The sequence below is a fragment of the Chinchilla lanigera genome, unplaced genomic scaffold, assembly GCF_000276665.1.
Source record: "Chinchilla lanigera isolate Chin_1 unplaced genomic scaffold, ChiLan1.0 scaffold00090, whole genome shotgun sequence".
Lineage (NCBI taxonomy): Eukaryota > Metazoa > Chordata > Mammalia > Rodentia > Chinchillidae > Chinchilla > Chinchilla lanigera.
Window position 1 is genome coordinate 8,649,257 of NW_004955491.1, and position 20,548 is coordinate 8,669,804.

At 59.3% G+C, this 20,548-nt stretch overlaps 2 protein-coding genes and 1 long non-coding RNA gene across 3 annotated transcripts in view; 1 reads left to right on the top strand and 2 right to left on the bottom strand.

The window, feature by feature from the left end:
- Positions 1-8,125, bottom strand: part of Shh (sonic hedgehog) — a gene marked incomplete in the record, with an annotated part of 10,249 nt that extends 2,124 nt beyond the window's left edge. Inside the window, 2 exon segments of the mRNA XM_013504572.1 lie at positions 2,129-2,390; positions 7,236-8,125. Coding sequence (XP_013360026.1) covers positions 2,129-2,390; positions 7,236-7,544 — 571 coding nt within the window.
- LOC102007346 lies at positions 7,543-15,695 on the top strand. Its single transcript, XM_013504571.1, has 3 exons — positions 7,543-7,606; positions 10,676-10,762; positions 14,027-15,695. The coding sequence occupies exons 1-3, from the start codon at positions 7,543-7,545 to the stop codon at positions 14,584-14,586; spliced, it is 711 nt and encodes a 236-aa protein (XP_013360025.1). The 3' UTR covers positions 14,587-15,695.
- On the bottom strand, positions 10,796-13,575 carry LOC106146668. The gene is made up of 3 exons (XR_001231210.1): positions 13,455-13,575; positions 11,428-11,618; positions 10,796-10,956 (listed from the first exon to the last, which is right to left on the bottom strand). It is a non-coding gene; the product is annotated as an uncharacterized LOC106146668 (long non-coding RNA).
- Positions 15,696-20,548: the final 4,853 nt, after the last annotated feature.

A 20,548-nucleotide genomic window follows, 5' to 3' on the forward strand; every position in this document is an offset into this window, starting at 1 on the left:
CCCACCTCACCCAGCCCGGGCCCGGGTGTCGGCCGGTGGCGGGGCGGGCGAGGGCGCAAAATAGCTGCAGTAGTTGTAGCAACTGGACAAACATTCCAGGGAATTGCCCGAGGTGTGAAAATCCGAGGCTTGTGTGGATTTTCTAATTAAAATCCAATAAAGGGCCCAGTATTACCATTGTGATTTCTGGAATAAATAGGAGACACTCTTGGAAGAGGGGACACTTCCACGTCGCCCCTCCTTTTCTTCCTCGGCTCGCCCTCTCTGCAGCTCGCGGCCGCCCCCTCCCTATTTGCTCAGGTGCACCCCCCCCCCGTGTGCAATTCACACATGGTCTCTCCGGCCCGGGCCCCACAGGCACTATTTGCACAGCTAGGCCTCTCCTGCGAGCACTCGAGATGTGTATTTGAATTTTAAATGGCCCGGCCTGCTCAGAGCGCTGCGAGCGCCGGTTCTCAAGGCCCCTTGACTACTCTCGCTCTCGGCCCTCTGTCGCTCTCCGAGGCTCACTGTCCCGGTGACAATAATTGAGGTTGGGGCGGAACGCGGGGGGCCCCGGGGGCGGGGAGGTCCCCATCTTCTTTGCATTCCAATCTCCGGGATCATGCGTTTTGCAAATAGAGATTGCGAGAAAGGACCTTCCTGCAGGACTTACAGAAGGTTTTTAATCTGCTCATTGCTTTCTCCGGCATGAAGTGCGGGGCCGGCAGTGGGAGGCCCTCCGGAGCCCCCCGGAATGCGACCCCGGGCGCCGGCCAGCCCGAGTCGTCGAGTCGCACGACCCCGCTTGACACGCAGCGCGCCGCGCCCCCGCCCGCGTGCGCGGAATGCGAATGAGCGGCTCGGCGCGGGATTCGCGCCCGGACCCTCGCAGGGGGATCACCGCTGCTCACTTCGGAGGAGACCTCCGGGGAACCCCGCCAGGGGGACCCCGCGGGCTGGGGAGGCCCGGAGGAGGCCTCGCGGTGGGGCGCAGTGGCGAGGCCGGGAGGGAAGGGCGCGCCTGGGGCCGCCGCGGGGCGGTGGTGTAGGGGTTCCCGCTGCCCTATTTCCCACCCAGGCTGCAGCAGGTGGGGTCTCCAGGGTGACCCCCGCGGAGCCCCGCGATCTGGACCACACGTGGTCCCCGAGTCCAGCCGAGCCCCTCCCGGGCTGTGAACCGCCCTCAGACTTCGGTGGCGTTTTCTTTACCTAGGAAGCGTGCCCCTACACTCTGGAAGTGTAGTGTTGCGCCGCTAACATTTGCCTTTAAAAGACAGTTTAGGAAACGGGAAACGGGAAACGGGCGGGGTGGGGGCGGCGCAGGAGGCAGAGTTCCTCGGAACTGCGCCGTGAACCGCCTTGCTAAATGCAGCCGCTTGTGCTGAGGCGCAAGGTGTGCACCCGCCCGGGGACCACGTGTGACAGTGCCAGCTCCCGTCGCAGCTGTTCCTCTCGGCAACAGCGTGTGGCGCCGCAGGGCCGGGGAAGCGGGGCCTCCAGCTGCAGGTCGGGGAGGGGCAGCCTTTGCTGCTGCTGCCCCGAGCCCAGGGCACCCAGCGGCTCCTAACAAGAACGGACGCTGCTGCGCCTTCGGGCTCCAGAGGGGCCAAGTGGTAACTACCGGTCTCTAACTCCCACCAGGCTTCTTCCCAAAGACCTAGCGAGTGAGTTAAGTGAGTTTAGACACCCCCGGCTCCCAGCGGGGAGGAGAGAGCACTTCCAGCATCCACGCGGCCCCCTGACTTGTGGCAGCCCAAACGGGCCCCGTCTGAGAGGAAGGACCTAGGCCGACCTGCCACACCCGCGGGCTCGCCAAGAAAGGCTGGGGACACGCTGTGTCCCCAGTTGTCCGTCTGCAGCGGGGCTCAGAAAGCTGCACCTGGGCACAGGAGGGACCGGGGGCCATCGTGGCCGCAAAGGTTGGGGCGATGCCTGGCTTAGGGGCCCCGGGGTTCATCTCAGGTGGAACCCCAGGCATCACCCGCCCCCGTCCGTCCGGAGCATTTATCCTCATTTTTCTCCCCTCAAGCGGGACCAGCAGGCACACAGGGGACCTCATGACCTTCTCAGGGGACAGCTCTGCAGTGAGGGGAGCAGTGTGTGGAGGGTTAGGAGACCCTCAGAAAGGTGGAGGGGAGGGGCTCACCTGCTTTCACTGAGCAGTGGATGTGCGCCTTGGACTCATAGTAGACCCAGTCGAAGCCGGCCTCCACGGCCAGGCGCGCCAGCATGCCGTACTTGCTGCGGTCACGGTCAGAGGTGGTGATGTCCACGGCGCGGCCCTCGTAGTGCAGGGACTCCTCTGAGTGGTGTCCATCCTCATCCCAGCCCTCGGTCACCCGCAGCTTCACTCCAGGCCACTGGTTCATCACCGAAATGGCCAGGGCATTTAACTTGTCCTTACACCGCTGTGGAGAGAGGGACCCAACGGCAGGCACATTAGCTTGAGGCCCTAGTGCCATCCCAGCCCTCATCAGGCAGCTGCCTAGCCTGGGGGCGGGGTGTGCGGAGCATGGGGAGACCGGAGAGGGCATTAGGTGGGCACTAGATGGGAAGAGGCACGGTATCCCCGGGGGATTCCTCCTGCATCCAGCCGCAAAGGCAACTCACACGGCCAGTTTTTTTAGACCAGGTAAGCTGTGCATTTCAGGCCCCAGGCCCAGAATCCCCGGGGCATCATCAGCCACTCTGTACCTCTCTCCTCTGTACCCCCTTCTGCACACCTGTGAGAGGTCCCCCTGCCCCCTTGGCCCGGGTGCAGCTGGGAGAGATGGAGGACAGTGCCCGACACCAGGGAGCCGGAAGCCCTGCTGTCCCTGGCCTTCCCCTGCCCCCTTGCCTAGCCTCGGTGAGAATGAAGCCAAAGGTGAGGGCTCGGTGGCAGTGTCTGCTCAGGGCGGAGCCCGCCAAGTGCAAGGCCAGCAGGTGAGTGCGATGCCCGGCACAGGCAGGGCGGGAGGACAAACATTCTTGGTTTGGGCAGCCACATTCTTCTGCGAACTCCTCTCTGCCAGGCCTGCCTGTGGCCTGGCCTGATTGTGCTCTTGTTTTCTTTAACCTGTTCTCTTCCTCCCCTCTTGTTTTCTTGGTCTGGGTGTAGAATGGTGTCCAGCAAGTTTGGAGAGCAAATGTAAAGGGGGGCAGGAAGAGGGGGATGGGAAGCTTTTCTAGGCCTGAGGCCTCAGAGCCCTGGCCTGGAGAGTCTCCCTCGGCCGCTTCTGGGCTCTGCGGCTGTGGGGCTGCCTCCCTCCTGCTTAGGTCACATTGCGTAAAGCGTTCAATAAAGGCAGTGGCGGCAAGTGTGCGTGTGTGTGGTGGTGCTAATTCCCCAGCCAGAGCTCTGTACCGCTGCTGGTGCGGTTCGGGATTGGGATGGGGAGCTGGGGACAACGTAATAAGGGCTCCTGGGGAAGGGGATCCGAGAGGAGGTGGGAGAAGCAATTTCAAGGGGATCTCTGCAGAGGCTAAGGCCCACCTCTAACCTCCTGCAGGCCCGCAGGCGAGGGAGGAGTGATGGACAGGTGGCTGGGAAGGGCTTAGGAGAGGAAAGACCACCTCCTCACAGGCCCTAATTACAGCGGGGGAACTCTGGCCAAGGGCAAGGATCTTGCAAAGATTGCTGCCTGCGCCTTCAGGGGACCCACACATTGCGCAACAGGAAAAGTTTTGTGTATTTGGCAGCAATAAAAACCAGTAATATGGTTGTAGAGTTAAACATACAAGTGGGGGGGGAGGGGGCTGGGGGCGGCCCTGGTAACAGGTCAGTGCTTGCAGGTTTTTGGGTCTGCTGGTAGTTTTCTGAAAGAAAGAAAGAAAGGAAGGAAGGAAGAAAGAAAAAGAAAGGAAAAGAAGAGGAAAGAAAGAAGTCGGAAGGGGAGGGTTTGAGTGAGGTCATCTCAAGGATTGATCGCATTCTCTATGAAGGACAATCAGTAAACCTGGGTCGGTTTGAAGCTTGAGCTTGAAGGTGGGCGCAGACACACACCAAGGTGTGCACACCCCTTCCCCCCATCCCAGGCCCGCTTCTCCTGGGGGTGCGGAGCAGATGAGGCTTTACACCGTGCACCACCCGGTAGTTAGGAGAGGGAAGGCAGGGTGGGCAGGACTCGGGGTGCCTGCATCTTGAGATAGACTATTTCAGCAGACATGGGGGCCCTCAGACCAGGAGCCCCAAGGCCGGGACAGGCCAGGCAACCCACATAGGCCGAGGCCAAGGCCTCCGAGGTGGCACCGGGCTATCATGCCTTCTCATCCACCTGCCCCAGGCCTGGCTGGCGGCTGTGGTACATGCCCCTGGCCTGGCCAGGCAGGATGGGCAAAGCCGGGAGCCCGGCCGGTTATTAATTCGTCGGGTCGTGTGCCGAGAGTCATGCCTAGACCCTGTGCAGCCGCCGTGAAGCCCAGCAGGGCCGCTGGGCCGGGCTTTATGTCCGCTGGGGCCAAGTTGTTCTCCACGCCAGCTCCCGCCCACAGGGTCTACACCGAGCACCCTGAAGAGGGAGGCCAGGGACTTCCCCTGGCGCCAGAGACGGTCAACAGGGACCGGGTCCGCGGCACCCCTCCCCCCAACTTGGGGAGCACCCCTGTCTTCTAGATAGAGAACACTCCCCAAACCCAGGCGCACAGGAGACAGGCTTTGCAGCTTCTGAGGTGGTCCCCGCCAGCCCCCCAGCCTCCAGGTCCCAGCCCTGCGGCTCCCGCCCCGCCGCCGCCTGCACCCTCTCCTGGCACCGCGGCCTGCAGAGAACGAGTCTGTCTGCGCTTCCCCACTCCGTAGTTAATATTAACCAGCAGCTCATGCGTTCCAGAACTGCGCTGAAAGTTCCACTGGGGACGATCTTGCCATGGTTGAGGGAGTCGGGCGGCAGTCACGTTAGAGAGACAGACGGGGAGGGAGGCAGACAGAGGACTGGGTGCACCTGGGCCTGAATCAGGTGGTTACTGAAAGCGAGGGGCCCGCGGGTGAGCAGGTTCCGAGCGGCGCGCACACCTCCTTCCCGGCCTCGACCTCCAGTCCGGCTCCTCCGCCCGCCCCTTAACCCTCGGACCGAGGGGAGCACGGGGTGGGGGAGCCAGGGGCACCTCACACCTGCCACTCTCCAGCAACCCCCGTCTTCAGGGGACCTTTGCGGGTCGAGAAGAGGCTCCCGGCCTCCTTTTCCACTCCACCCCCACCGCGGTTGTCTCTTCCCCCTCCTTTTGTGTGGGGAACGGGAATAGCCACTGCCTAAGTGAAAAAAAGTGTTTGTTTTCGTTTCGTTCGTCTGAGGGAAGTTGACAGCAGGTCAGAAGTTCAAATGCTGCCCGCGCGCGGCAGCGAGAGCGGCAGGGCGCGGGGCGCCGGGTCCCGGGCGGGGCGCACGGGTAGGGGACCCGGCTGGGGGCTCCGGGTGCGCGCGGAGGCCGGAGGGCCCGGGGGTGGCGGTCCGGGCACCCCGCGGAGCCTGCGCTGCAGCCCGCGGCTTCTCCGAGCGGTCGCAGAGATCGAGAACCTCGGCGGCTCCACTGGGGCCGTGCGCGGCGCGTGGGGCGGTGGGGACCCGCGGCACAGCCCATCCACGCTCGCTCTGAAACCGCAGCCGCGGCATCGATCAGCCCGGAGTAAGTGGAGCTGAAATGCGTCTGCCTGGCTGCGCGGCTCCGCGCACTCGCAGCTCTGCACCAGGCAGCCAGCCCAGGACCCTGGAAAGGGGCGCGGCTGGGACCCCTTCTCCGGCGCCTGGCGCTGTGAAGGGCGTACGCAGACCTGTTTGGCTGGGGGACCTCGGGTGTCCCCGCCCCCGCAGCTTTCTCCTTCATCGCCTCCCTCCTCTCGGGTTCCAAGGGACCCCGAGAAGGCCCCTCCTCCGCGGGGACCGAGGATGACAAGGGGCGCTCCCCCCGCTCCCCATCCCCCCAGCTGGCCGGAGAATTCCCTCGGGCCAGCTGCACGCGCCATGCGCCCCTGGCCCGCGCAGAGTTAATTGTGGCTCGCGCTGCTGTCTGGCACAAGCGAGCGCGTCCACACTCGCGATCCAGATTTAAGGTGGTCGGGAAAGATGCGAGGGAGGCTCCTCCCCGCGGTCCCCAGTCCCGGTCTTCCCGCCAGCTCCGGCCGGCCACCTGGGTGCACGTCTCCTGGGGTGGGGGGGACCCGGACGGGGGCAAGCCGCGCAGCGCAGCGAGGCCGCCTCCCTCCCGCCCTCCCTTCGCGCGCCCTCCCGGCACTCGCCCCGCCAGCGCCTCTCAGGCAGCCGCTGTGCGCACCTAGCCCTAAAGGTAGGACTTGAATATTTTAATAGGGCAATAAAAAGGATGTTGACCTATATTTGCAAGGAAACCCATTTCTAGCTTTATACGTGCATGGAGTTTCAGCAAGTCTAGCATTGGCTGGGAGACTGGCAGCCTGGAAGTCTCAAAGGAGGTGGAAGGATGAGAAGATTTCATGTTTTGCTTTGCTTTTCCCACCGCCTCCTCCGCCACTAATATTTATCCGCTCCCAATTCTTATGCAAGCAGGTTCAAAACTAAAGCAGTGCGACGCCAACAAGTTCTAAGTCCCTCCCCCAGGTACCGCTCAGGGCTCTGGAGAACCCCAGAGCATCCTTAAAGAAATATCAATACGTCTCCCTCTGTGGGCTCCCCTGGGGCTGAGGGAGTCCAGTGCCAGCTCTGTGGCACAGTGGGGGCAGGCTGGGCGCCTCCGCGGCCCCCGCCTCTGGTCAGAACGACCCCTGGCTTCTCCAGGGAGGGTCCCTTGGTGGTGCTGGGGGCCAAGGGTGAGGGTCGTCTTGTGGAGGAGAGCCACAGCCGGGAAGGGAAGCGTGTGAGCTTGCTCACTAATGCTCAAAGCCGTGTCTGCACGGTGACTTGGACGCCACTTTATGATTATGGGGACGGTCCTACCCTCTCCCTGTATCTCTGCTGTCCACTTTTCCAAGTGAGAGCAGACGCCCCCCAATGGAAGGTCTCCCCAAGTCCAGAGCACAGCAGGGTAGGGAAGGCCATCCCTGCAAGACTGATCCAATCAGGGCCACAGTGGGCCACATCCCCTGCTGCTGGCACCCACCCACACCCCAAACTTCCTGGCTGGACCCTGAACCTCCATTCTCCTCCCGGAAGGGGAGAGGTGCAAGGTGGGCAGGTGGGTGGGGAAGGACAGGGCGAAGCTGCCCGCCTTCCTATCTGCTGGAAGAGCAAACAGAGGAAGTCTGGGCGCTTGGTCGCAGCAACCCCGGGGAAGGAGCGCGTTCCACACCGCGCGTGGGTTTCTACCTGAGTCATCAGCCGGTCGGCTCCAGTGTTTTCCTCATCCTTAAATATGATGTCGGGGTTGTAATTGGGGGTGAGTTCCTTAAATCGCTCAGAGTTTCTCGAGATCTTCCCTTCGTATCTGCCGCTGGCCCCCAGGGTCTTCTCGGCCACGTTGGGGATAAACTGCTTGTAGGCTAAAGGGGTCAGCTTTTTGGGGTGCCGCCTTTTCCCGAATCCCCTGCCGGGCCCGCAGGCCAGCCCGGAGCACACGAGCAGCGAGGAGACGAGGACCACCAGCAGACATCTCGCCGGCAGCAGCATCTCGCCCATGGAGCCCAGTGACTTCCACGCTGTCCCCGCGGTCTGTCTGCGCGCGAGCGGGTGCGCGCAGTGTGCGTGTGCGCCCTGCCTTGCGCTCGGCTGCCTCGCTCCGGCTCGCTCGCTCCCTCGCGCGCTGCTGGGCTCTTTCTCTTCCTATATAACCTTGCCCGCCGCCGCTGCGGTGGACTCTCCGCAGATCTCGGCCCAGACAGGGGCTGCGAGGGCAGGCTGCCGGTCGCTGATAGCGGAACTCATCGGAGTTGGGTCGGGAGGCAGCAATCAAGAGACAAAAAGAGTCTGATTTTAAATGGTAGCCAGCCTGGAGAGCTTGTGAGACAGGCCGCCTCTCGCACTATATTATAGCTGGCAGGGGCGCATCTGATTGGCCGCAGCCGCACAAGCTTGTCTTCTGATGTTAACCCTGAAGAAGGCTACATCCCCCCCTCCGTTACTGCTGTTGCTTTATTTTCACCTGAAGGCTTCGAGTTAAAAAGAAAAAAAAAAAGATCTTCCCGAAGATGAAGGCTGGTGGGAGGAGGCACGTTTCCCAGGATAACATCAATTACTGCCGGCTTTGTATACATCTGCAGTTTCCCCCTTTCCTTTCTCTGGAATGGTAGGTGCTTCAGTTAAAACCAACATAAGTTTTTAAAGGACAGTCTAGAGCCTCCCCCCGCATCAGGCAAATACTCTCTCACACGCTGAGGGGCAAAGCTGCCCTGCTCCAATTGAATCCCCACCCACCGCCGGACTCATCCCACAGGTTAATATTCCTGAGTCGGGAGGAAAGACAGCCGGGGCTGCTTCTGGGTATCCCCCATCCCTGAGCAGAGGTTAATAAGGAGTGTCCACAGTTTAAAGCACTGCTATTTGAACTGCCTTAAGCACCTTAGAAAAACTTGAAAATATTGACCCCTCCTTGGGTTGCAATGAACACATCTTGTTAGGGGCAGAGGAGGGAGAGGGGAGCATTCGGAGGACCCCCGGTGGGCGCTGGCGGGGTGGGACTGGGTGCTGCTCCCGAGCTGAGCGGAGAGGGGTGTGGGGGTGGTGGGTGGGAGCTGCTGTGCTGGGCAGCAAGGCTGCACGCACATGCTCACCCTCAGCACACCACCCCCACGACTGATCAGAGCAAAGCGCAGGGCCGGCGGGGTGAGCGGACTGTGGGACTCAGGCTCCTTGCCTCAGCGGGTGGAAGCGGAGCTGGCGCACACAGAGCCCGCAAGCGAGGTGTTGGGGTCAGGGCGCTGAAGGTCAGAGAGCAGCACCCTATCCTAGGAATGCACGCTGTGCCTAGAGGTTAGCGATATTTTAACCTCTGATCTAGAAAACATAAATCTCAGAAAAGTCCTAATTACGCCAGAAAAATTAGACCTGAAACTGTTCCCATGGAACATGCCCTCTCCAGTCCCAGAAGTTCTTCTGGGATGGGACCAGGGTGAAGGTTTCCCTGTGGACTGGAGATCTGGCCCTGATGAGGCCCTATCCTCCAGAGCTCCCCTCGGGCCAAATGCTCTCCCTGGAGCCCAGGGAGCAGGCCCAGCCGGAAGCCCAGGGTCAGACAATGGGAACTTCACAGAGCTTGCTTTGCAGGCAAACTTTGTTTTGATGGGGAGGAGAGGTGCCCTGGAGCCGCAAGCCCCGTACCCTCTCTAGCAGGGTGACCTCTGCTCCCTCACGCACCCCTTCCTCCTCACGGGACTGCAGACTCCGTGAACCCCTCAACCCCAGCCAGCCAGTGGATGAGCAGAGAACCAGCTTCCCCCGAGACTCTCCCGGCCAGCCAGCTTGGGCGACTTGCGTGCCCTGTGCTCTGGGATGACAGACCGACTGGGACACCCTCACCTATCCAGGAGGTGGGCCTGTTTGGCATGGTCGCCTGCCCAGCTTGTGGATGTCACATCACGGCTCCCTGGCCTCCTGACATCCCTGCCTCTGCCGGCCCCCCCGACTCCCTGCACCTGTCGACTGAGGACAGGCCAGTGGGAGGCAGTCCCACGTGACCTCCGCGGTGGAGATGGAGCGCAGGACGTCGGGGTGTTTCAGGAGTGAAGGCCGGAGTGCTGTGTGGCACAGCTGGACTGCCGCACTGGGATCAGCTCCCTCCTGGGCACAGGGGATGCAATTCTATTGCCCTGGGCCACCAGGGAGGGCTACTTAGGCTTCTCCACTGGAGGGACAAAGGACGGTGCGCCCTCCCTCCATTTCCTGCCAGCCCCGGATGCCCAGAGAGCCTGTCAAGGCCGGGCCTCCCAGGGCAGGGGCCGGCTGGGTTCTCAGGGGTGGAACAAGGATGCCCAGGAGAGCTGCCGCCCTGCCGCCTTAGCCGGCTTGCTCCTGTTATGAGGACCTTTGTCTATTGTCTTGGAAGCAAGGCCCTGGGCTGAGGCCCTGGGAAGAGCTGCAGCCCCTGCCCTCCTGCCCGTGCCTGTGTCCTCGACAGCAGACACCGCTGCCTTCCACCTCCAGACACCAGATGGCTCCCTCTCTTTGCCTTTCCCCTAGACCTCGGGGCCCCTCCCCAGGCCAGTGAGAGGCTCCATGCCCCAGGCACCCTCAGAACCCACTGCTGGTTTTCCTAGGCTCTGCCCTTCTTCCTGGTGGAGATTTGCCTCCTTCCTCGGAGGCATCCTCCCTCTTCCACCTTCCCCTCCACCACCTCCCACCTTCCATCCCTCCCCCAATCCCTGCTGAGCACAGGTGAGGCCCTGGCTGCTGCCCCCAGCCCCCCAGGAGGCACCTCCCTGGCCTGCTCTGTCCCCTCCTTCCAGCCCCCGCCGCTAGATGGCCTTCTCACTCTGCCTTGGGCTCCGGCTGGGCCGGTTCGGGGAATTCCCACAGCCCCAGGTCGGAAGGACCCGGAAGCAGGGCTGGCCGTCCACCCCCCACTCCTCTGGGCCCGGCCCTCCATTCCTCCTGCTGGTGTCCCTCCCCTCCATTGCTCTCCTTCTGAAAGCTCTGCACAGTCTCATTCCAGCGGGTCATACAGTCTCATTTTCTTTTTGAAAACTTAAGTTTGGGCAAGCAGAGTCTCTACCGCTACACTTCTCCTTGTGACTGCCAGCCCAGGGCCCCTGGACCTCTGGAGGGAACCTGGCCCCACGCTGCTGTCCTAAGCAGCAGCCCTTGCCTGGCCTGAGGGTGGTGTCTCCAGCTCCCAGGAGAGCCCCAGGCACTGGATGCCGGGAGCCCAGGTGCCTGGCGGCCACGGCCCAGCCCAGGTGCAGGTAGGTGAGCCCAGGTTACAGCGCTGCCTGGGGCAGGCATCGGTGGAGCCAGGGCCTCGCCAGGATGCTCGGGATCTCCAGGGGCCGAGGCCTGGGGGGCCATGTGCTGATGGCTGCTGGAGTGGTGTCTCTTGGCAGCTGTCCTGGGCGCTGCTGTCCCCCACCTGGTCTCACTGATTCCTGGAGTTGGAGAGCTGGGGAAGGGGAGCCCTGCTGTGTGAATCCGGCACTGGGCAGGAACGAGCCTCTCTGAGATCCCTGCTTCTCTTCCTGCCCCTCAGCCCTGGGGCCTGCCGGTTTTTATCATTCTGGTATGGCCCCGCAAGCACTGGGATTTCTACCCAGTCCAAGTAACCCTCTGCGACGGGGTCCTTGGATCCTGCCTGTGTGCACAGGGTATGCAGGTGGAGGGGAAGGGGCACAGCTGGACCCCAGCCCTGTCCTCCCGATCCTGCTCTGCTCCTGTGCCTGTTGCCCCTCCCGTCTGCGGGCCACTTGGTGTCCGGGTGCTGCTGGGAAGTCGTTCATCACCCCTCTGCATGTGAGTGCCACCCAGCAGCTTCCATGGGAGGTCCCAGGCCCCCGCCCGCCTCTCTTCCAGAACCTGCTCTGTTTACTTCCAGGTGGGAACTCCAAGACCTGAGGCGGGGAGCAGAACTTCTCACCTCCGGGTCTGCAGCTGGGCTCCCACCTCAGGGTGCTGTCCTGTCCTACAGGAAGTGGTGTGGCCTAGGGCCCCTTCTGCCCCGGTCACCCTGGGGTGGTGTCCACCAGCGAGGGGTGGCAGAGGTGGACGGAGGCGCTTGTGTGTGAAGGTTCCTCGTGTGCACCTGGGAGGATGAGGGCGTCGTCGTGCCTGGGGAAGACACAGGAGGGGCCTGAGAAGCTGCAGGAGCCTCTGTAATGCGTCTCCCAATGCATGGTCGCCACAGCGGGAGCAGCCTGGCTCTGACCCACCCTGCCTCATGAGCAACACTTTTACTTGCTGCCACTTTTGCCCCTGCTGGGAAGCCCCTTATTAGTCAAAGAATGGCTGGCAGAGAGAATTACTTCATCTGGGAAGCCTTGGTCCACATATGAAGGGGCAGGGGAACTGGCCAGTTGCTCCCAGGAGCAGAATTAACATGGAGGCTCACAGCCCAGCCGTTCCTGCACCCTGCTCAGCCACAGACCCCTGTCAGACCTTTCTTCTTGCAGCATCTAGGCCTCCTGATGTCCACAGTGAAGCACTGCGGAGGGCAGGGCTGTGACCTGGGTGAAGGCGACAGCAGACCCCGAAGCCCCCCGTGAACTCTCAGGGAGTCACTGGCCCCCCTGCATGATGGCCCCTCGCTTGTCTGAAGCTGGAAGTCCCTGGCCCTCAGTTCTGGGAGTCCAGAGCCTGTTCTCAGTGAAGCCAGGATACTCAGGCAATGGTCTGCCCTTGGGGAAACTGAGCCGCCGGAATCAGCCTGCCTGCCAGGGACACCAAAAGCCACACAGGGCCCCCTGCCCTTTGCTGCTGCTGTGTTCACTCACTGCCACCCACGTTGTGCAGGGGACCGGTCAGGAGCTGGCCTTGTCCCCAGCCAGCCAGCAGCCTGGACAAGGGTCCAGAGGCCACAGGGCCTGCCCGACCCCCAGGCAAAGTGGCCACTTCTGAAATCTGAGGGACAGCTGATCCCCCCATCTCCCCAAGGAGCACTGTCCTTTGCTTTCTTTCTTTCTTTTTTGGCACTGGGAATCGAACTCAGGACCTTGTGCTTGCTAGGCAGGAGCTTGTGCCACTGAGCTATATTTCCAGCCCTTTCTTTGCTTTCTTAAAGGGGATGAGGCACACATTCCCTTTAACGTGAAAAATTTGGAGCTAGAAATAACAGAAGCATGGTGGCTGAGGCCTGCTGTGGTGGGCAGATGGCAGAATAGGGTTGGGATATTTTTTGTACTGGGGGCATTAAACCCAAGGCCTTCCCACTGAGCTATATCCCCAGCCCATTTTATGTGCTGTGATCACCAAATACGGTGAATGTTTAAAGCTCTAAAATTTGCTAAGGTAAAAGACACATTGCCCTGAACCCTCCTCAGAATTCTCCCCTTGCTTTGAACACATTCATCCCATCATCTCTGCCGCTTTCTGCTGCAGCTCTGGAAGTGCTCTTTCTTGAGTGTCTTTAGTTGTTCTGTTGTGGCTGCCTCAGTGTCCTGATTCAAAGCATTTCCTTTTCGGGGCTGGGGATTTAGCTCAGCGGCAAAGCGCCTGCCTGGCAAGCGCAAGGTCGTGAGTTCGGTTCCTGGTACCGGAGAAAAACCAAAAAAAAAAAAAAAAAACAAAGCATTTCCTTTTCATGGTGATTTTGACTTTGAGGAGGAGCCAGGAGTCACACGTGCCAGATCTGTTGAGGAAGGTGCATGAGGACACAGCGTCACGTTTGTGTGAGACTGCATTTCCGTTGGGTGGTGCTCAGCAGCAGCATTAGCTGAATTTCTGATCACACCTGATAAAAACACCCTTGAAAGAGGACTTCAGAACTGCCTCAGAAAGTGGCAAGCACGATAGGGTGTTTGAAGCAAGGGGGAGGTTTTTGAGGGAGAGAAATGGCGATGTGTCTTTTATTGTAATAAAAATTCTAATTTAAACACTTACTATATATTTTGATCACCCCTTATATTTTTTATTTTGAGCAGCCTCTCACTAAGTCTCTGAGTTACTCACTTGGGGCTGGAACTTGTGATCCTTCTGCTTCAGCCTCCCAGAGTGCTGGGATTACAGGTGTGCACCAGCAGGCCATACCCAGCTCCGAGATGGAGTGGGAGGAGGGAGGCTGGAGAGTGGGCAGAGGAGGTGAGGAAGGCAGGCTGGGTGGGCTGAGGGGAGGAGGTGACGCTGGGCGGGGAGGGAGAATGGATGTCAGACACACATCTGGACTTCACCATGTCAGCCAAGGCTTGCTTCTTCTGAGGTCTGCACAGAAAGAGCATGGCATGCTCCCTTCTGCCTAGGGCGACAGAGCCGCTTTCTGCCTGGGACCCTGTGGCCAGAGCCACACCCAGCCTGAGGTCGCAGCGCAGCCCCCTTTTCCTGCAGGTGGGGCAGCTTCCTTGCTCCAGGTGGAGCACAGCTTTTATGGTGCTCAGATGAGCACAAGCAACCCTGCAAGGAGGAACCACCACAGTGCTGGGGAAACTGAGGCACAGGCAGGCACCTGATGCTTTCTGATCACGCTCGGGTCCCCTGGCTCTGGCACACACTCAGCATCACTGTCTTGGTGTCCTGTGTCTCTGCAGGGCGGCAGGTGGAGAAGGCTGTGCCCAGCGGCGTGGGAAGGAGGTCACCAGTAAAGGCGACCTGTCAGCAGCCACGGGATGACACCGAGAGTCTGGCCGAAAGCCTCGGGCCTGGGCAGCAGAACTCCTTCTCTGTTCAGTGCTGCTGGCTGGCAAGGAGCTTTCCCGCTGTACCTCGCCTGCTGCAGAGGGGACTCAAGCGGCCCCTCCCTGTTTCACAAACCAGAAGCTGGAGCTCCATGCAGAGGTCTCACTGCGCACTGGCAGGGGCCCAGGAAACAACGGCGCTGAAGCGGTGGGTGGCAGACAGCATCAGCCTTCGGGAGGAGGGACCTCTGCACCGCTGCCCGCCAGCCCTGGTGACCCGTCGCCCTCCCTATGTCTGCTCATCTCCTGCTGAGGACTTCCTGTTTATCACAGCAAGCCGCTGGCTGACGGCCTCTGTGTTGAGGCATACGTCTCTATTTTCCTTTGGGGGCTGCTGCTCCAATTTTGACATTGTGGCTGTTGTTAGTCCCTGTGACTTATCCTCTAATTCCAGAAAAGCCTGCAGAATATGAGTCTCATTTGTCTTTGCAGGACCCCCAGCCCCCAGTTCAGGAGACGCTCGGTAGCGATTTGTCTGTGGAGGGAGTTCCTCGGGAGTTAGCCAGGTAACCCCCGGCCCATGTGCGATGCACCCGGCTGGCTGCCACTTGCACCATCGTCCTGCACAAGCGCCCCAGAGCCAATGAAGGGGCAACAGCAGCAGCGGGGCCTCAGCCCCCAGTGCCAGATGTGCTGACACAAACTCGCCGCAGGCAGAGGTTTTTACCCAGGGGAGGGCTAGTAACAGGCTCAGTTCTTGGGCTTGAGGAGAGGATGCTCAATCTCATTGGGTCAATTTAAATAATCTTACTTCCTGTGCTCCTCCAGTCACTTTGGAATAGCAAAAGCAAGAGGCACAGCGGAACTCCGTGGACCAGCCCTCTGGTACCGGCGTGGGCCCTGTGGAAGGGCCACTCCTAGGAAGTAGCCTCCTCCTGCTCTTCTTTTGGCGTCCTGGCTCCTCACATGTGAGGACTCCCCGGGTGTCTGGGAGAGCCCTGCGGCTCACTGTGGGCTCCTGTGCTGGGCTCTCAAGCGAAGGTGTGCGTGGGGCAGACCTGGGTCAGCATCGCCTCAGGTCCGTGCCACGCTCGGCTCTGACGAGGCCAGGGGCGGTGTTCGGAGGCTGCCGCCTCCCCACTGCTCTGGCTCTGCCCCCTTTCTGTTCTCACCGTGCCGGCAGGAGTTGAGCGTGTTGGGTGTGAGAGATGCGGGTGGAGTGCCCTGGGCAGGGGCACCGTGAGCTCAGCTCTTTCACTAACAGCTCGAGCTGCAGGGCCGGCCCAGCCGGGCTTTGAATCCTTTCCTCTCAGAGGGAGGAACGCTCCTTTGGTTCTACGCTGACTCACTGTCCATGGGCCTGTCTGTCCCTACAGCAGCTCGTCCAGCTTCTGTGGCCAGCGAGGCTCCTAATTGGTGTCCTCCCTTGAGCGCGCTGGGTGCCCCTTGTGTCCGCAGATGGGGAGGCAGAGGAGGCCGCAGGAGAGGCGGGGTGCCCAGAGAGACCAGAGGTATGAGCTGGAGCTGGCCCGCACTTCTCCTGGCCTTTCACCGTGCGGACGGCTTGCCCCAGAGTACACAAACCCGCAGACAGAATCCCAGCTCTGTTTGAGCAGGGCGCAGACAAAGCCTGCCCCGGCCGCGCTGCTCCCGCCATGGTAACCACCGCATTCAGTGGACCATGGTAGCAGGCAAGTATGTGCACGACCGTCTTGGCCTCTCTGTCTCTTCCCACAGGCAGACGGTGTGTGAATGTTGTGTCCATGTTTTCTTTCTTATCCTGACATATTTATACCCTGGGTTTGTTTTGTTTCGCCCTGCTCCCTGGAGGAGGGGTTTGGGTGGAGGTGATGCTGGGAGGGGAGGTCCTTTGTATCAGATTGGTCAAGAATGCGGACCTGTGGTTCCTAGCGCTCGACCACTGGCCCTCTCTCTCCAGGACGCATGCGCCCCTGGACTTGGGAGCAGTTTTAAAACTGCATGCCTGTGTGATCGCACAGCGTTTGAGCCAGCTATTGGCAGAGAAGTAGGTGTAAAGGCTTTGATACCTTAGGCTAGAGCTCTGGGATGGAGGCAGTAAAACACGTAATTAGGCAAATCAAAAAGGCCTGGCAACAACTTTCAAATATTTAGTCACGTGTCATTTCCCATTAATTTACTGTGTGCTCAAACGAGCTCTGAATTTCTACAACTTCCTGGTGAAATGGAAGCAATGGCAGAGGCATGGCTGGCTTTTCCACGTTGTGTGCCCACATCTCAGGGCAAGGGGAGAGCGTGGTATAATTTCTGTGGCAGGAGGGGCCAGGGGAGGACCCCTGAAGATGCCCCCCACAGCTTGTGCTGTGTCAACAGCCCTTTAGCTGTGGGTTTATAGAGCAGCAGCCAGGGTGCTGCAGGGCGTCTGCTCCCATTGGGTGCAGTAGCTCGGTCCCTTTAACAATTGCGGCAGTTTTGCCCAAATCTGCCGCAATGTGACAACTAATCCATCGGTCACCTTTCTCTGTAGAAATAATCAATTCTAATCAGTAATTGCTTTTGGGCAATAGTTCAACTCTGCTGTCATCCTTTGGCTCCGGCACCAGCGCATCGTCTGAGTACTCAGAGGGCAGCTGGGCGTTTCACTGTCATGGTCCTCCAGGCCAGGCCGCGTCCACCCACTCTCACTGTGGAGAGGCGTGTGTGAGAGCCAGGCCAGGTCTTCAGGACTGGAGCCCCAGAACCCCATATTTTCAGAAGACCTTGTGTGCTGTATAGACACAGCCTGCGAGGATGATGGTGGTGACGGTGGTGGTGGCGGTGATGGTAGTGGTGGTGAAGAGGTACCGGAAACGGAACCCTGGGCCTTCCCACGGAGCTAATCCCCACGCTTCCTTGTATTTTTTATTTGGAAACAGGGTCTTGCTACGTCCCTAGGTTGCCCAGGCTGGGCTTGAACTTATGACCCTGCTGCCTCAGCCTCTCAAAGTGCAGGCATGACAGTCATGCAGGACCGTGCCTGGCTCCAACCTGGGGTTATTGAAGTGACTTTCTGGGTGAGGCTTTAATGCAGCACAAAAAGAAGAACCCAGTGAGAGAAGCAGACCAAGGTCAGAGATAAGCCAGAGTCTCAGCCGGCGAGGTTCCTGTGGCCCCATGTCCACAGGAAAGTCACATGGGAGGGAAAGGGCTGTGCAAACAGGTGTGGCTGTGATGCCGGCTCAACGCCCCACGCCCTGTCCCTGCCCGAGGGCTGCTCCGTCCCTTCTCCTGTCTTGGCTTGGCCTGTGTCTACTCAACTACAGGATTCATGCTCATCTCATTTGCCTTTGTAACTTCAAATCAGAGGTTTAATATCTGATAGTCTTAATTACTCAATAATATAGTCCTTCAGAAGCTTAATTAAAATGAGGGACATCTGCCCTGGACTGTGGTGCTAAGGTCGGGGCAGCCGTCTGCAGGGAATCATGGGAAACTGATGCACTTGGAGCATCACAGAGCAGGTGTAAATCAGATGTGACCACCACGGGCCCTTTAGGGACATTTAAAATTGTGACATTTACCTCTTTCTTAAGGTAGAGAAGAAAAAAATTCCACTTTTTAAAATAGAAAAGACCATGGCACTTGCTCCCGGTACAAAGGTTTCTAAGATATTTGTTATGAAGGAATAAAAATCCTATTAAAATATTTATAAATCTAAACAACCCCAGAAGCCACATACACAATTAGGCCTTTTAGCCTTCTATTCTGAAAGCCAGATAAATCATCATTCTGAGAGCAAAGATGAAAATCAAAGTGAACACAAAGTGCTCAGAGGGAGACCGTAAAAGAAGGCCAGGAGCGTGGCTAGAAAATGATCCCATCACAGAGCCCTGCCTGGGCCAGACATCACAGGAAAGCTTTGCCTTTCTGACTCATCGAAAAAGAGAGTGCAGGCCGGGCGTGGTGGCGCACATCTGTAATCCCAGCATTCAGGAGGCTGAGGCAGGAGGATCACTGCGAGTTTGAGGCCAGCCTGGGTTACAAAGTGAGTTCAAGGCCAGCCTGAACTGCACAGTGAGACCTTGTCTCAAAAAGATACCCCCGCAAACAAAAACAAAAATTAAAACAAAAGAAAGAATAAAAAAGAGAGTGTAGTGCACCGGGAGAACTTCATGGAGGCTCGAATCCAGGAGGAAACCATTGGACAGAGGGGCATGGGGACCTGGGGTGCAGACCTTCCACCCAGCCTGGCTTTGGCCCCATCGGCTCCTTAGATTGGGTGTCCAGCTGCAACCAGTTCTGTGCTGCGGGGACAGGTGCCCAGCGCTCTCTGATGCTGGGGCCATGTAGCCGGGCTGTCCCTGTGCTGTCTATGTACTTTACTGCGTGCCTTTTGGACATGCTGGGTCCACTCCCAGCATGTGCTGAGGCCAGGCCAGCCACAAACGTAAGAGCCACCCTGGGCTAAGAGGAGTAACTAAGGCCGTGGGGCCCCAGGAGGAGTCAAGGACAAAGGACCGTGAGGTCCCTTGGGGACCACAGAGCACCCAGCTTGCTTCTGCCTCAGGCAGCAGGGACTCAGCGCCCCGGAAGCTGCGTGACTTCGGCGAGCACGCCCTCCACAGCACTGGGGTCTCGTGTCTCCTGGGGGAGGGTTCTCTCTTCCTGCTTCTCCGCCCCCGAGTCCTCTGTACAGTCAGTTTGCCCCGCTTCTTGGAGCTGCCTTCCCGACCCTCTTCCCTTTCCAGATGTGTACTGGATCTGCAGAGAACGATCTGCACCTTCAGCTCCATTCGCGGCCCGGGCAAGCAGTCCCAGCTTGGCAAATGCGCCACGCTGTGGTGACCACTGCTGCTGCTGAGCCCACTTTCTGAGCTCTCTGTTGGGTGGCAGAGGGCCCTGGGCAGCTGCTGGCTCAGGTGGTCTTTGCACCAAGGGTGCTCTGACAGGCTGAACGGGTAGCCACTTCTGAAGCCCTGGCTGCGGCAGTGTCGGTCTCTCCTACCGTGCAGTCTGAACAGAACGTGCCTCCAGCAGAGAGGCACGAAGTCAGAGGGACTTTGTAACTGGAAGGAGGAGGGGGTGCTGTTGGGTGCAACTGCAGGTGGCCTTATTTACGTAGTGCTGTGACTATTCCGACTTACCCAGGGGTCCCTGGTACTGCCATTATGGAAAGCAGCATGGAGGAGCCCTAAAACCTTAAAAATGAAGCTGCCTAGGATCCTGCAGTCCCACTCCTGGGTGTCTGTCCAAAGGAACTGCGACCCGGATGTGCAAGGGACACCGGTACCCTGTGTCCTCTGAGGCACTAGGCAGAGTTGGGAGGCAGCGGAGTGCTACCGAGGGATGGTAGATAAAGAAAGTGTGGTCTATAAATACAACGGCTATTATGTGGCCTTATAAAAGAACAAAGCCTCGCCATTTCCAACAACATGGAAGACATCATGCCAAGTGAAATAAACCAGGCTCAGAGACGCAAACACAGCATCTTCTCACTTAGGTGTGGAATCTTTTTGAAAAATTCAAACTTACGCTAACAGGGAGCAGAGGGATTGTTGTGGGGGCTGGGATGGGACATGGAGCCCTGGAGCCCTGGTCTGCTGTAGGCAGTGACTGCAGGCATTGACAACGTGCTGCTAGGAGAGCAGGTGTCAAGCGCTCTGGAGACGGAAAAGGCAGAGGTGAGCGGGAGAGGAGATAGGATGTTGAGTAGATTGATAGTAATCACTTCACAGTGCACACATACATCAAAATCTCATGTCGCACACCCAAAATATGTACAATTTTTGTCAATCACACGTCTATAAAATGAATGAAAAAGAGAAAGGTTGCAAATTTGAGCCTGGGCAACTTAGCAGCTGAGTGAGCTCCCATATCAGAATGAAAATGAAGAAATAAATAAATGACCCAGGGCAGGGGACGCGAATCCGGGCACAGCGCAGGCAGGTGATCCGGGGACTGGAAGTCCCTGGGAGGGCCCGAGCTGGCCTCCTTCCTGGATGGGCCATGGGCTGTAGGAGCGGTGACTGGGCCTGCCTCCCCCGGGATGACCTCAGTGACGCATTGGGGATGGTGCGTTCATGGAGTCTCTGGACGGTCAGCAGGAACAGCAGGGGCTGGCACGGCCTCTGGGGACTCCGCACTCGGAAGAGTGACTCACAGGGGGATGGAAAGGAGCAGCACAGCCAGGGTACCAAGGCCGTGCACGGAGGGTGAGTCAAGGCCACCCCCGCCTCTTCCCAGTGTGAATCCGGGGTGTCCTTGCCTCTGCTTCTATGCGCTTGGACTCCCTGCCCCCACACGCGGCCATGCGTGGTCTCTGGTGGGGACTTGGGGATGGCCGTGGGAGGCTGTGTTCACAGAGGCCACTGGGAAGCCCCTGAAGGGACCTCAGTCTGGAACTGAGGCAAAATGGAGGGAGTGGGGTGTGGGGAGGGCACTGTGGGCTGCACAACAGGTGGCAGAGGGGACTCGGGA